The 16,232-nt window shown below is 43.4% G+C and overlaps 2 protein-coding genes across 2 annotated transcripts; both read left to right on the top strand.

Annotated features, from left to right (window-relative positions):
• The first annotated feature begins 4,807 nt into the window (after positions 1-4,807).
• Positions 4,808-6,677, top strand: noto (notochord homeobox). The gene is made up of 3 exons (XM_085932663.1): positions 4,808-5,117; positions 5,192-5,370; positions 6,471-6,677. The coding sequence occupies exons 1-3, from the start codon at positions 4,820-4,822 to the stop codon at positions 6,675-6,677; spliced, it is 684 nt and encodes a 227-aa protein (XP_085788789.1). The 5' UTR covers positions 4,808-4,819.
• Positions 6,678-11,737: 5,060 nt separating this feature from the next.
• Positions 11,738-15,248, top strand: emx1 (empty spiracles homeobox 1). The gene is made up of 3 exons (XM_085932249.1): positions 11,738-12,158; positions 13,185-13,369; positions 15,071-15,248. Exons 1-3 carry the CDS (start codon positions 11,738-11,740, stop codon positions 15,236-15,238), a joined length of 774 nt encoding a protein of 257 aa, XP_085788375.1. The 3' UTR covers positions 15,239-15,248.
• Positions 15,249-16,232: the final 984 nt, after the last annotated feature.

Genomic DNA, 16,232 nt, shown 5'->3' with positions numbered 1-16,232 from the left:
TAGCAACATTTTTACATGCCAAAATAACAAAATAATGTCAGTAGGAAGTGTTAAGATATAGATATGCGCATACTTATAAAGTGAAAATGTAAAACATACGAATATAAATACATTTAAGAAATAATTCAACAAATCTTTTTCTTGATCGCTGCTACCTTTTTTGTCCAGCAGATGTCAGCAGACGCCGGAGGAGCTGCCGTCTGCCTGTGTGTGGTCCTTGTTTGAAGTTCTCACTCCACTGCAATGCAATCAAGTGCAGTGTCGGGGTGTGTGCGTGTGTGTGAGGGGAAGTAGTGTGTGTGTGCTCATGATGGGGTCCATTATGAGGCGCAAGTGTCCTCCAGTCTTTGTTTAAGTGCTTTGATGTGCTCTTTACATTGACATGGATGCATACAATGCACATCACTGTAAACCGCTGTTGCCATGGAGACGTCAACGCAAACAAAAAGAGGGATCATCGTGTCTTGTTTTTTTCCACTACTTTAGGCACTAGCACACAATATTGCGGGTTCTAAACAACATATGTGCAAAAAAATAATAGCACTTGTTTTCACTTAATTCACTTCATAGGCAATTTTATGAATCATTTTAGGATTTTTTTTTCAAATTTTAAACATTTTGGAATTATATTCACTGGTTAATATGAATTTTTACTTTTTAAAAATATTTTCAAACCTTTTAGGCATGTATGAATTATGACAACTTTTACGAGGGATTTCTAGAGAAAATTCTTAAACTAACCTATTTTGGAATAAGGCCGTAGCAATATAATGTGGGTAATAGCTTTGTCATTATTTTCCCATAAAGTTCCCGAGGCTGTGCGTGTGTGTGCTGTTCAGAGGAACTGGTGCAGCACTATAAGTAAACAGAGTTTGCAAGGAAGCAGAGGAAATGATGGAGCAGCGATGCGTGGAGCGAAGGCCATATCCGGTCCGGCCCGGCTCGCCTGGACCCGGCTTGAGGTTCCTGAAAGCAGCGTGGCCCCATGTGAGCGAGCAGGCACTTTATGGACAATGACACCCACAGGAAGTGTAAACACAGGTCAAGTGTTAAAGTCCAACCCGCCAATTCTCACCTCCATTAGAGGGGGGTGTCTGCATCAGCACCCCCGCCGCCACGAGCAATTCACAGAACCCCCCCAAAACCTCAACACACGGCACCTGGGCCGAAAGGGTCATCAATGATATACTCTTGTTCAATGCCAGGACGAGAACACGATGGATTTAATCTCTCGTTGCCTGAGTAAATCAGATCAAAGGGTACTTTTTATCTTTTGAAAATAAATGCCGTAAATGAAGCTAAAATGTTCCAATTGAATGGATACACAGATAGGTAATGCTAAAGTGCTCAATTAAATTAATACAGTCAATGAAGCTTATGTGTGAAACAGCTAACATGCTAAATGAATATATAAATGGTGAGCATGCTAAACATGTATGTAGTAAAATGTAATCTGTTGTGGATGAAGCTAACACACTAAGGCACAACCGACACAGCAGACGGAGCTAACATCCATCCATGGAACCGCTTTGTCCCCACGGGGGTCGCGGGCGTGCTGTAGCCTATCCCAGCCGTCATCGGGCAGTAGGCGGGGGACACCCTGAACCGGTTGCCACCCAATCGCAGGGCAACGGAGCTAATATGCTAAATGAAAAGATTGAATTGTGACTAGTGTAGGAAAATCAATAAAAATGGATTCTGCAGATGAAGCAAACAAGCCAAATGACAAGAGATTCCAGCTCTAAATGAAAACAGACGAAATAAATACAAGCTGCAACAGTTAACGTGTTTTGAGTGAAAAAGACGTTTTCAGGCATCCAGAATACACACAGCGAGTTCCCGGGTTGTTTCGGGAAATTTAATCCCTCATTAAGTGAATAATGAGCCCAGTGCTACTCTGATGGCCCCGCGGGTCCTCAGAGGGGCCGCTCGAGGGGCTCGTACAGTAGCGGGTGTTGATGCTAATGGATAATGGCGGCCACAGGTGCGAATGCAACGCAACCAACATCTGCATAGCCGACACGCTAAAGATGCATCAACATGCACTGATGTGTCACTGCTCTTCACACGGCCAGTTCGCATAAAAGTACAATTTTGTAGGATTTTGAGTCAGCACAGTTTCAGTGTGCAGTTAGCTGGCAATAGCTATTGCCTACAGTTCACCCCATGCCATGTGAGAGTGCCTTGTTGTTAGCCGTGAGGGCACGCATCTCATGCAGAGAAGAGTAAAAAAGAAAATTGAAGTTCGACTTGACATGTGGATGGGGGCTTGTGGCTCATGTGGCTGATTTAGAGTGCCTCATTGTTGGTCTTGAATGCACACGCCACACAGAATCATATACTACAGTTTTCTTTAACAGCATTCGATCATCTACTGAAAAATAAAAATATAAAGATACAACCATAACCTTTGATTGGTGATTTTTTTAATATAAACATTTCAAAGAATAAATAAGAAAAAATATTATCTGTATTATTTATATTTTTAAAATAATTCTACGATTTGCTTTCATGGTGAGTAATTAAGCAATTATGACCTCTTGTATAATTGCTGACTGCGAATGGGCTGCATATTGACATACACGCACTTTCAAGCTCAATTGTGCACAATGGCCCAATAGGGTGACGTCACGCTGTCCGCATTCACTCCTATGACTTTGAATGGGCCAGCACAATGAATGCAGTGTATTCCTTGTCTGGTTCCAATACACATCCGACAATCCGCCACTTCCTTCTTAATGAACCTCAACATTACTTTTGTCATGAAAAGGAAGTGGATTTCTTTTTTTTCGCTAGAAAATTTGTATTTATGTGTAAAAAAAAAAAGTCCGATAGAGTTGGATGAACGGTGGTCCCAGCACAGTACAGGCAGTGTGTTTACCTGGTTGATGAGACGTCGGAGTGTCACTCAGCTGCGCAGAGCAAACAGTGAGCGCGCGCATGCGCACGTTGCGCTCTCCAACAAGGATACGCCGTGTTTGCAGAGCTGCAGTTGAAAGGCTGACTCGCAGACGCTGTTTTGCCTCGAATCGCCTCACCCGCAGCAGCGGCACCTCGGTGAGCAAAGCAAAGAGATCACATGGCGCAATTAGGGCCGCAATCGCCTCGCAGCGCAAACACGTCTGCACAAAAGACGCTGCTCCAGAGTGCAATCGGTACACGACACGCAAACACCGTCGGCCAATAATGAGGGGAAACCCAAACAGGAGTGAAAGTCGTTGGGATCAAACGGAGACGCTGGGGCTCGCTGAAGGGCACACTCGCCTGCTCGATTCTCTCATTGACGGTGTCTGTGTGTCAAAAACTGGGGTGGGAATATAGAGACGGGAGAATTAAGATGAGAGGGAAAATACTTTGAATTCAGTTGGAATAATTTTGTGAGAAATATGATTGTTTTAAAAACGTGACTAACGGGGGATCGTGAAAATATCACAAACAACCCACCTGAAAAATTGGCAAAAGATTGCTCATACAGGGATCCTAAAAAGAGCGACATTTTAAAAACGTTCATTGACCATAAAACATAATGACAATACAGTGGGAAGAAAACTTCTAAACCAACTTTAACAAAAAAAAAAAAAGACTGCAAAAATGAAAAGTTAGCAGCACATTTTGATTAGAAAAGCCTTTTTGTGTCCCTTTAACATATATAACCGATTTTTGATGCTGTTAAAAAAGTATTAACTTTTTTCTTGGCACGTGTTTTGTCATATATGTTCATTTTTTAAATTTGACGTATAAATGTGTAGATAAAGAATAATTAATAAATTATTAATAATATAAATGCTGAACCTAACCGTCAATTCATAAATATCATGATAGTATGTTCTATGTTGATACAATCCTCAAGTGTCCCAATAGAGCTGACTATGTGATGTGCAAATTGCACTGACCTAAACCAGTAAAGCTGATTGATAGATGATACTTTTTTTCTCAATACCCGAGAGGGAGGAGGTGTCAGGCAACAAAGTTGCTCCTCTAATGACTTTCGCACTCATCGTGTTCTTCATGCAATGCAACCCCCCCCCCCCCCCACACACACACACACATACAAAATCACAAATTCGCCAGATATGATACAGACAACGTGGTTAAGGACGACACTGTGCATCAAGGTTGCAACCCTGACAGATTATATGGTCGTAATAGGAAGGGAAACAACAGAAGCCACAAAACAAAAAAGAGAAAAACATCGGTTGTCAAATTTGACGCCTCCATTAGGCTGCCCATTTCGGGGAGCGACACCCTAGCCGCAAAACGTCACACGTTGTGCTTGCCCCCCCGTCATTGTTCTCGAGAAAGGCTGTAATCGTGTGTTTGTGCATCTCTTCATGGTTCCGTCGGCGACTTATTCAGTGGCTTAAGTGGAAACGAGGGGGGGGGGGGGGGGGGGGGGGGAATGGAGCTCTTGCAAGGTTCTCGCTCGGTCACGCCGGTGAGATGATTTGCCTTTAATAAGATCATTTGGCAACATCAAGGCTTTCCCAGCAGTCGTGATTACATCTGGACTCAAGATCCATGCAGGAATTTGTAGGCCGGCTAATTCTGGCTGGGAGTCAACGACCCCCAACCCGCGTCTTCAAAAGCCCCCCCTTGATCCCCCTCTCCGCCCCCTCCTCAAAGGGTGAGGATGTTTGACAATCCCATTTTGTACTCGTCCCGCAATTAATTGGATACGTTGTTGGGATGTTGGCTCCTCTCATCTTTAGCTTGGGGAGACAAAAGGGGGGGGGGCGAGGGGGGGTGACACCTCTGCGTCCGGCCGGGTATAAAAGAAAGGAGGCCACCGTTAGCCTCGCATGTTCATCTCGTGGCAAGGATGCAGATTCCGAGCAGCAGAGCCACGGGAGTTTTCGGCGGATACTCGGTGCGTAATTACGCGCCGGCGCAGCCCAAGCCCAAGTCATTCACCATCGACGCGCTGCTCGCCAAGCCAGACGAGCGCAACTCGGAGCGGGCGAGTCCGGGGCTCACTTACCCGGCCGCACTGCCCCTCGGCACCGGACTGACCTACGCGCCATGCCCGTACAACGTGCTGCCCGCCGGCTATTCCGCCGTCTATTGCTGCCCGCCGTTCCCCTACCAGGCGTCCTGTCGCGGTGCCTTTTACGCGCAAGGTATTCAAGTCCTTTTCACTTGGAATGCTTTTCAATCATCTCACCTTGACTGACTTTTGTGACTGTTTTTGCAGCGGCGTCGATGCCCAAGGTGCACGCGTTGAAAGCCAAGGGGGGCAAGTCCAAGCGCATGCGCACCAGCTTCACCAGCGAGCAGCTCTCCCGCCTGGAGAAGGAATTCGCCCGGCAGCAGTACATGGTCGGCTCCGAGAGGTTTCTGCTCGCCTCCGCCCTGCAGCTCACGGAAGCGCAGGTCAGAAAAAAATACAATTAATATGATTGAATTTACGAGGAGGCGGCTTGGTGGTGCACTGGTTAGCACGTCCGCCTCACAGTTAGGAGGGTGTCGGTTCGATTCCGACCCTCCCTGTGTGGAGTTTGCATGTTCTCCACAAGCCGGCGTGGGTTTCCTCCGGGCATTCCGGTTTTCTCCCACATCCCCAAAACATGCTTGGTAGGCCGATTGAGCACTCCAAATTGCCTCTAGGTGTGAGTGCGAGTGCGGATGGTTGTTCGTCTCTGTGTGCCCTGTGATTGGCTGGCAACCGGTTCAGGGTGTCCCCCACCTACTGCCCGATGACCGCTGGGATAGGCTCCAGCACGCCCGTGGGGACAAAGTGGTACAGAAAATGGATGGATGGAGTTTACGAGGCAAAATGAAGGCAACAAAGTTTTAATGTGTATTGAGGTCGCCATTAAAGGGGAGAAAAGTTGAACCGAGACTCAGTGAGTGCTGACATAAGAAATTTCAAATTAAATCAATTTAAAGCATATAAAATATGTTCTAAATATGAAAAATATTGTTTTATACGTTGAGAGAGAAACATTCACTATGTCTGTGATACTGTGTTTAAAATTGTATGTTTGATAAAGTGAAGGGGAAAACAAAGCGGCGTTCAGTCTGTTACATGATAAATTGTCCAAACTCAGGCAAGAAATAAAACTGCTGTTTACATGACAAAATAGAAGAGAATCACTTTAGAAGTTTCTTTTCTTCCTCAGGGCTTTGATGTGAAGTGAGAAAACCCTAATAACTCCTTGAGTGGGTGGTCATAGAAAGATTCAATTCCACCACTCAAAACCAAATTTCCTTTCACATATTGCATTTACATATTAACGGTGAAAACTCTTTTAAGACATTTAGTCTTTGATATTGTCAATTAAAGACACTCAATGATGATGAATGATGATTGCAAACACTGAAAAAGATTTTTCTTTTTCATGAGAATGCATTTTGATAGTGGGTTTGATGTCTTTGATTTTGAGGGTAAAGGCTCTTTCAGTGATTACTTCTCAACATTTTTAACGACTCCAAATGACTTATTTTTAATTCTTGTGCTGTTCTCTTTGCAGGTGAAAGTGTGGTTCCAGAACCGTCGCATCAAATGGCGCAAGCAGAGTCTGGAGCAGCAGCAGGCCAAACTGGCCAAGCTGGGCCTAGCCGCCACCACCCCACCCAAAAGCCCCGGATCTCAAGGGCACGCTGACGAAGAGGAAGAAGAATTCTCTGACTCTGACGTAGATGTGGATGTGTCCGATGACGCCCACGAGCCATGCTGAAGACCCCCCCCCCCCGAAAAGACTCTTGTCCACAGAAGACGACCTATTCCTATTTAATAGAAGTATAGTTATATATTTAATTTTTCTACATGCATTGCTCTTTGACTATTGTTATTTTTTGTATATTTGATTGACATATTCATAAAAAATATTTTATGCAATGAACGTCACTACTTTGCCTGGCTTCTTAATTCGAAGACATAGCATTATATATAGAAACAAATTTTCAGAGCTGACTCAGCAAACAGGCCAAACAGATATGAAAACACTCACAAAGGGCTAACGCTTAAGTAATTCTAGTTTATAACCAAAGGTGCCATTTTTTCGTCATGAAATACACGAAAGAAAAAAAGGGATTAACGACATTTGGTTGGCAGAAAAATTGAAAAGGCATGTCAAAGAAGTCCTCTCCCCAATTGCATTTTAGCAGCCAAATGCTCGGCACAGGTATACCTAATAAAGTAAACTGGGGTGGACGTAAACGGCGTGCTGGTCCCGGGCCTCCCGTAGGCAACCAGAGACACATCAGCCGCATGTGCCAGGATAAGACGCGTGAGCACGGTGTGCATCGGAGCGGCTAATTGGCGACGCCGAATCGCAGACGACGGAGCACAAAGGCGGCACGCTGGGAAGGTTTCCATGTCACTAATCTGCTCCCAAGAGCTCTTAACAGGAGAAACGCTCACCTCGGGGATCAAGAGGGCTTGTTTGAGGCTTTCATCTTAGGTAAACATGACTACCAACACTTTGAGCACATCACGCCACAAAGGTGGCACGCAGGGAAGCCTACCAGATACTCTCTAGTTCTAAACTGGATGATGATGTTGGCACAATTTGCTTGGACAGAATGCTTTCAGCACTGTATGACTAACAACTAACAGATTTGTGATTGACTGAAGTGAATGACTGACTAACAAACAAACTCATTAATGAACTAACTAATTAAATACAACACTGATGATCAAACTCCCTAATGAACTAACAAAGATGACGAGAAGAGCAAAAGAACAAGAGGATGGCAGCCGACAAAATAAATCTGAATTTAGCTGAAAAAGAGTGAAGCAGATCTGAGTGGCGAGTGATCTGATTTGTGCGCTAAGACCACAAAGCAGCGTGATGAGATGACGCCCGCTATCTCAGCATCCAGCGTAATCCCATTGAGGAAGGACCAGGGGCGGCCTGGGAAAAAGTGGAGGGGATGAAGAGGATTTAGGGAGGGGGTCAGTTGAGGGGTGGGGAAAGGGGGGGGGGGTCGTGCTCTCAATTAGCAAAGGCCACCTTAACGGCTGGAAAGCAACACCAGGGGCCGCCGGCTGCACGGGCTCCTTCAAATGAAGACCTCGTCCTCATTGCTTGTGTCACCAGGCTTCAAAATCAGTGAGATGTCAAATACAACAAAAGTACTGTGCAGAATTCAAGACAAATTTAATCCACCACACCATTCAGCTCAGTTGGAATATTTATTTTGGTCATTTACTTTCACGTACCACTAGAGGGAGACCTTGTATAGTTTTAACAATCTCCAATAGTTAATAAGAACAAAATGCAACAGGACAAGTGTGGAGTCCAAATTGGAAGTTGCATATGAAGATGGACATGTGGAGGCTAGAAGAAGGTGTGAAAGTTCTCATGCCTCGTCAAAATGGCTCTTAGCATATTTTATGTGGCGCACTCCATCTAATAGTCATTAGCTTTCATTACTGCGTTTGAAGTGGAAGCAGGCTCTTTTGTGAGCCAGCACAATGGCGGACCAAGCACGGACGTGGCCTCCTTAGGGGAGGGCACGGGGACACGCCTTTTCCTGTCTGCATTCAGACTGGCAGCCAATCAGCGCGCAGAGTGAAAGGGAACCAATAAAGTGGCAACAAAAGCCAACTTTACAGTAGAATGACTTCTGCTTGCAGTTCAATACAAACCATTTTAATTGCAAGTTATTAATTCAAAAGCATTTACTTGTAAAGGGGCGGAAAGCCCAAAATTCTGCAGTAAATATCTATCACGTGATTCTACTGCCCCGATTGTAAATAAGCTTTTCACTTTGTACCACAGGCAACTAGTTTAATATCTTGAAATTTACTGTATCATTGAGGTGCAATCGACTGTATTGAGCTGGATGTTTGTTTAGGCCAAGTGGGTGTAGTGTGGGGGGGGGGTATGTGGGGGGCGGTCGCAGGTTATCGCGCAGGTGCCACATACGCGGCGACGTGCTACTTTCGTCATGTGGTTATTGTGGCAAGGGTGAATTTCTGCAGGTGGCGTACATTTGCATCAAGGCACACATTAGCGCTGAGCACACAAACAAAATGGCCAATTAGGTTATTTTAATGAAGGAGCCATCACATCTTCATTCATCTCACATTCCATTCACCATAACAATGTTCTCTTGGAAAAGTATTGCGTTCATTATACGGATTGACTTGCAACAAATTTTTATTCTTGACTCAACTGTCGATTAGCATAAAGATTAAGTCATCTGTAATAAGGAAATGTTTGTCACGTTGTAGTCCATATTCACTTCAGTCATGATACAATGCAAATTCTATGGCGTTGAAATGTTAAAAAAGGCAGGGGACATCAAACTGTTGTACCTGGCTTTTTCCGACAAGTGGCAGCATAAACCCAGAAAACAGATACAACTCGGATTGCTCGTTTTCATTCGCAGGACTTCAAGCGTTGTAGGACAGTGCGCTTAAAACATGTTATACCAAGTTTTACAAGAAAATTGTAAGTAAACATTCATCCGATAGCATGTAAATAAATAACACCATTTTATTTAAAAAAAAAAAAAAAAAGCGCCGGGAACGTGTTTTCCAAAAACGTCTTTTATCAAAAATGTCTTTTACATTTTGCCAACACAGGGGGGCAGCTGTCATGTCTGAACAGGACTTGAGACCAAAACCATTTTGCAATGCACGGATTCATTTATTTGAATACTGTAATTTATGCGGATTTATTTCCATCAAGAAAATTTTTGAACGGACTTGTTGAGATTATGCGTGCATGTTATTTTAATTGGACAGTTTTTTAATTGTTTTAAGAACGCCTGGCATTGTTATCATTTGACACAAAGATGACAGGATATTAAGTGGATGGATAAAAACGGATGATTCTCTATTAGCATAACAGTCAACGAGCAAGGAAAAAAGAATAGAAATCTCAATAAAAAAAATTCAAATCAACACTTATGGGCCGATAATGTTGATACTGTTAGATATAATTACTTTGTTTTAAGAAGTGTGTGGAGCACTTTCATTAACACCTTTGTTCATTTCTTTACCACTATATAATAATAAAGTTCACACGCATGATTAGATTACGCACACGTAAAGTGTCAAATGCATTCTTGTCTTTCTCTTTAGTCTACAATCTTGAAATGGGATTATTATCACTTTGTGACGACGCATTTAGAATTAGTCAAACATCAAAAACATTGACTTCAAGTTCCAGGTTTCTGTGGTTGGTGAGACTCAGGTGATTGATTAGTGGAGCCCGGAGCTCAAAGCAAATATGCTGAGGCGGCATTTTAGTGTTACGCTGCAGGCAAAAAAATATTGTTTTTACAATATGGTCTTAAAACTACTTCTATTTATTCACTTTTCAGTCTTTTAGTCTTCTCTTAATGTGTTTAAACGTTGGCAAAAATGCACATATTCAGGCAGATAATTTTGACAAAATTCTAGGAACAACACACTGGGCAATCTAAAAGATTTTTGCTTACATTGGCTCGAGAAAGTGTACCTAATGAAGTGTCCAGCCAGAAAAGAAACTGAATCGTGTCGCAAGTGGTTTTCTGTGAGACACACACACGCGCGTGCGCACCCAAACATTAACCTGCAGCGGGGATGTGCATGAGCGAGCGTGCATGCCCGGGTTTTTTTCAGGATCAAAAAAGCTTTCATGTTGTTAAAAAAGAAAGGCTAACCCAATGACAAAATGTTTAATTCCTTCAAAGTCGTAACTCTTAAATTTTAGCTTGACTCGGGCTGATGTCACTGACGGAAATTAAATCTGCTCGGCTAGTGCGTTTAGGAGCCTTTAAAGCTCTAAACGCCTCATCAACAACTTGTTTGACGCTAATCATTTTCTACATTCCCAAGTCACTTATTAACTATCACGTGTTTTTTTTCCTCTCTCTCGCTACCTTTTCTTTCCACGACCTAAATCCTTCTCGTGATAGAGGACAACGTGTTTTTGCCCAGAGCTTGCACACAACGTAAAGGTTTTGATTAAATATCTAAAAATGGACAGACAAATAAAACACACGAACACTAATGTGACTAGATTTTTTTTAAATTAATTTTTCAGTGTGAGAACGGAGGCCAATTATCACGACTGTTAATGAGTGGCAGTGTTTATAGTGCCATTGTAAGTATACAATCTCAAGAATATGATCGACGGTTATGGAGATTTAAAAGCAATTTAAAAAAACTAAAATAAAACATGAAAACATGTTAATTTGCATTTGTATAATAAAAATGCGCGATGACATCCATTAATGTGAGTCCTTAAAATCCTATGGATTTAATAAACCCAATCAAATAGTCGACTTTGATGTGAGTGCATTTTCTTAAGAGGGACACGCATGATCAAAAAGATGATGAGATGATGAGAGGGGGGAAAAAGTCGAAAAGTAAAGAAATTAACCGACCTTTCTGAAAATTAACGCAGGGAGTTGGGGGGAAAAAATGAAAATATATTTCAGCTAAGTTGGAAGAATTTTTCAACACCGATATGTACAAAACGTAAATTCTACTGGCTGCAAAAGAGCTTCTCGATACTTGGCTTGACGGGCAGGTGCGGTGGTCCAATCAGCGTCCGTGCAAGGGAGGGGGGGGGGGGGGTATCGAGGGCACCCCCACATGCGCGCACGCTCTCACTTGCGCAGCCTTGCGTATAGAAGAAAGCTTTGGCGTCAAGGAGGACTTGCAGCACTGTTGACTTTTCAAGCAACATCTCCGGGCTCCACGCGAAAAGAAAAGTTGGACATGCAGATCTAAACGAGGATTTAGCAGGGAACAAAAAGAAAAAAACAAAGAGCTCGACGTCTTTCTTGTCTGGAGATGTTCGCGCCTGCAGGCAAGCGCTGCTTCACCATCGAGTCTCTGGTGGCCAAGGAGAACCCGCTGGCCGAAGAGCCCATCCGCCCCACGGCGCTCAGCTACGCCGGCCCGGCCCCTGACGCCCTGATGGGCGGCTACCAAGCGGCCGCCGCTCCAGGGGTGGCTGCGGCGGCTGCCGCTGCGGCCGTAGCCCGCTCGCTCTACCCGAACCCAGCTGAGCTGGTGTTCCCCGAGTCGGTGAGCCACCCGCAGCTGGCCGTGGGTCCCCATTCGCACACCCACCATCACCACCATCACCACCAACATCAGAACCAGCACCTGCAGCACCACGCGCACTTCTTCGGCTCGGCGCAACACCGAGACCCGCTCAATTTTTACCCCTGGGTGCTCCGGAACCGCTTCTTCGGACACAGGTTTCAAGGTAAGGCCGCTCGTTTTCGGATGAATGTCAATCAACGAGGCGCGCACGCAACGCGGTCATTTTAACCACGCAGCACAAGAAGTAATAAAATATGCTTTTATATTATTTAAATGCAAAATTCAAGCATGCACAACATCATCTTTTAGCCATTGGAAATCTCATCTGTCTTTAGAAATGCACGACAGCAATATTGTTTTTTTTATTGTATTAACTTTAACAACGTGTTACTTATTACAGGTGTAAAGTACATATTTTTATAAATAGCATACGATTCAATACTATAGACGCAAAGACAGTAAGTTCATTCCTCACTTACTGAGCCATTCTGATGAATATTTGTCTTCGTACCTGAGTACAATTTAATGCGCGCGTGTGTGGGGCCGTTGTAATATAGTCATACACACATTGAGAACTGCACTCGCTCAATTATTCATAAAGAAGCAAAATTACTATCGGTATATCCTAATTAAATATAAATATTTCAAAGAGCCATGGTAGATTTTTTTAAATGACAAAATTATCAATTGTATTCAAAAACAGCAAATACAGTATAATGATTAAATTGAGTCAAACACACAATGTAGATATATATATAATTTAAATCATAGCGTATAAAACTCTGCAATGAGCACTTCTTACTCAGCATGTCCTGCACACACCAAATGAAAAAGAGATTCAAGTACATGTCTACATTAAATTACAATCACCATAACAGTACAAAATGCAAGTCGCTATTTCTTACGAATAATTAATAACCGATTTTTTTTATGCAAAAATATTGTACTCATTTAGTTTTTTGCTACCAAAGCATTTACTGCATGTGTGCATTTTAGATGTTAAATATAACTTTAGTCAACATTAAACGACAATAAACGTGCATTGGACATTTGAATAGCAGTAAAGAAGGAAAAAAATGTTGATAGATAATTGGCGAAGGCAATTAAATCACAACAAAATGCTCCAAAATATAAATGTTTCTTGCAAGGCCGTAACGGTGGTCCGGTGTGTGTCGTCCGCGCCCGGCAGGTCATGACGCGTCCCAGGACAGCCTGCTCCTCCACGGCCCGTTTGCCCGGAAGCCCAAGCGGATCCGAACCGCCTTCTCACCGTCGCAGCTGCTGCGCTTGGAGCGGGCCTTCGAGAAGAACCATTACGTGGTGGGCGCCGAGCGGAAGCAACTGGCCGGTAGCCTAAACCTGTCCGAAACGCAGGTGAGGTCCCGGTCAGGAATGAAGGCAAATAAACAGGGTGACTCTTCGCGTTCTTTTGGAGGGCGACTATTGGATAAATCGTGTACATCTGAAATATCGACACTTGCGGAAAAAAACAGTGGTTAAGTAACTATATAAATTCCGCTCTGATTATTTAGCAAATTTTGGCATTGTATAATGTCAGCAACAATAATTTGAGGAAATACTGATTCATAGTGGATTTGTGGTTAATTGCTTTTCTTAATTTGGACACAAATAGAGGTTAAATTGTCACAACAGAAATATTCACTTATATTAGAAATACAGAAACAAACCAACACTGTAAATAAATACAAGAGCTAATGAAAAATGTTAAACATTTAAATCTAATCTAACCATTGAGAATTTTTTTTTAAAATGATGATTTAATGCTCAACTTATTCAATATTCGTTTGCTGTGGTGGTTGTAAGTTAGGGAAAACATGGCCCGTGGGCAACATGTGGCACACTACGTTCTGAAATTCGGCCCACCAGGCATTTGAGTGATCAAGAATCTTGTGATACTTGGTGCAGAATTTGTAAAATTATTATTATAATTATTATTATAATTATATCATTATTTGATAAAACAGGCTCATTAAAATGAACAGTCTTTTTGATTTAATGCACTTATATTTTTTGGTTTATTGTAAATGATCAAAACTACGAGTAAAATGTTCACATTTTCATTTTATGCTTTAAGTGTTATTAAATAATCAAAGGAAAATAAAATACAAACAGAGAACGGACCATAGTACAGACCATTATACTATGAACTACATTTAAATAAATCCCATAATTATCTGTTCAACGTTTGTGAAAGAAACCTTGTAATCATCTGTGACTAAACTTCAAACTGATGTGCAAACGCCACCAGAGCAAATCTGGAAACAGTGAGCCACAAACACAGCACACTTCGTGTCATGTGATCAAAGCAAGATTTATCGACCAGGCTTTTACTACTAGTCATCACGATGGCGTTCGCACCCTCGCTCTTGCCGCTTTGACAAGTCCAAAATAGCGTGTGGCATATCTACCGACATCACTTATTGGATGAAGGTGTGTGTGTGTGTGTGTGTGTGTGTGTGTGTGTGTGTGTGTGTGTGTGTGTGTGTGTGTGTGTGTTATTGATGCTATGTGGGTGTCAATTAGGCCTAATGGGCCATAAAAAGACAGCTTATGAGCCAGCAGTATTGTTTGCGTGAATGACTTGAGACTTGAAGCTTAAGCTGCATCACCCTTCACCATCATAACATTAACACAACATGACATCAAAGATTCAGTTATGATTGGCATATGAAAAAAAAAATCTCACTTGTTTTTTTTTAGAAAACATAGTTTTAGCATACGGACTCATTCCAGGTCACGTGACTACAGTCTTGTTATCAAACAGACTTGACGATACTAGAGAACATTTAAATTTATGTAAATGATATGCGAAGTGAGAAGAAATCTGGCAAGGAGGTGACGGCAAGTTACGAAAAACAAAAAAATTGCAAGCAGACATCAATTTGTGTGTTCTCGTAGACTCTGCTTGCTCAACAATATTGTGTGCGATGAACTTGTGTCACTCCCCAATGTTGTGTGACACGTTGTCGCTCCCCAATGCAAAGTTATCTTCCCACAACGTTGTGTACTCGCCATGAATGGACTTACTCATGTGTGTGGCTTGCCTCCGCACAGGTGAAGGTGTGGTTCCAAAACCGGCGGACCAAGTACAAGCGTCAGAAGCTGGAAGAGGACGGGCCAGACGCCCAGCAGAAGAAGAAGGGCAACCACCACATCAACAGGTGGCGTATGGCCACCAAGCAGACCAGCTCCGAGGACATCGACGTCACCTCGGAGGACTGAAAGAGAACAAAAAAACAAAAGGAACAGAAACATTGCTGCCTCATGAGGACCAACAACACTATTTATTATGTAATATGATGAAGTATATGTACACGTACCGGGAGCAAACAAGACTGTGTGTGGAGTGGGACGAGATGGACTGGGACGAGATGGACCCCCCGCCCCCCTTCCACTGTATTCTCATGCTGTTCTTTCATTAAAGCTGCTGTGTCAGTCACCAACCGTGGTTTATTTTCATCGCCAGGCACACAATTTGATGACATCCAGTGGGTTGGGTGCATTTTCCGTTCGAATGAATGCCACCTTCAAATAGACGTCAACCAAAAGACGCTACTGCTCACGTGCGCTAACTAAAACAGCAGCACCAATCCAAGCGGGCGCTCAGAGGAATGAAAGTGGCTAGTTTCCCTTGACTTGAATTGTACATTATTAACCTAAGCCACATACTGTAACACTCCCGGGCCAGGCCGGTTTCGGCCAGGTCACGTTTTGCTCTCCTCCCACACGTCGAGGCACAATAAGGTCTGAGCGCTTCTCGAGCCTCTTAAACAAATTGACACGAGGAGACAAAACCACGTCAACGTGCCAGGAAGTCAGTCATCCACCTTCTGCTATTTGTTGTCGGGAAGCGCCGATTTAGTCAAACATGTCAAGAATGTCGCCGGGCGCTTGCGCAGGTGTCAGGTGCGTTACCCGAGTCACCGCGCACACAAGTCAAACAGACGGAGAGGGAAAGTAGTCGGCCATTGTGCGGCGGCTGGGGCCTCCGTAATCACCTGTCAAAAGAAACGGAAGGAATCTGTCGCTAATGACTGCTGGGCTTTAGCGATGAGCCGTGATGTCTGACCTTGATGTTTTGTTTTGTAAACCAAGAGGAGCGAGGGGGGGGGGTGCTCTTCTCACTTTTTGGACAAAGAGCACAAAATGGGTGTTGTGAAGGACTGGCTTTCAGGAAATCCAACTTGTATGAGCACACACACACACACACACACAC

Source organism: Syngnathus leptorhynchus, chromosome 15 (genome assembly GCF_054491065.1).
Source record: "Syngnathus leptorhynchus isolate UIUO chromosome 15, UIUO_Slep, whole genome shotgun sequence".
Classification (NCBI taxonomy): domain Eukaryota; kingdom Metazoa; phylum Chordata; class Actinopteri; order Syngnathiformes; family Syngnathidae; genus Syngnathus; species Syngnathus leptorhynchus.
The sequence above is the reverse complement of the archived record's forward strand: the minus strand, read 5'-3'. Positions and strand labels throughout refer to the sequence as shown.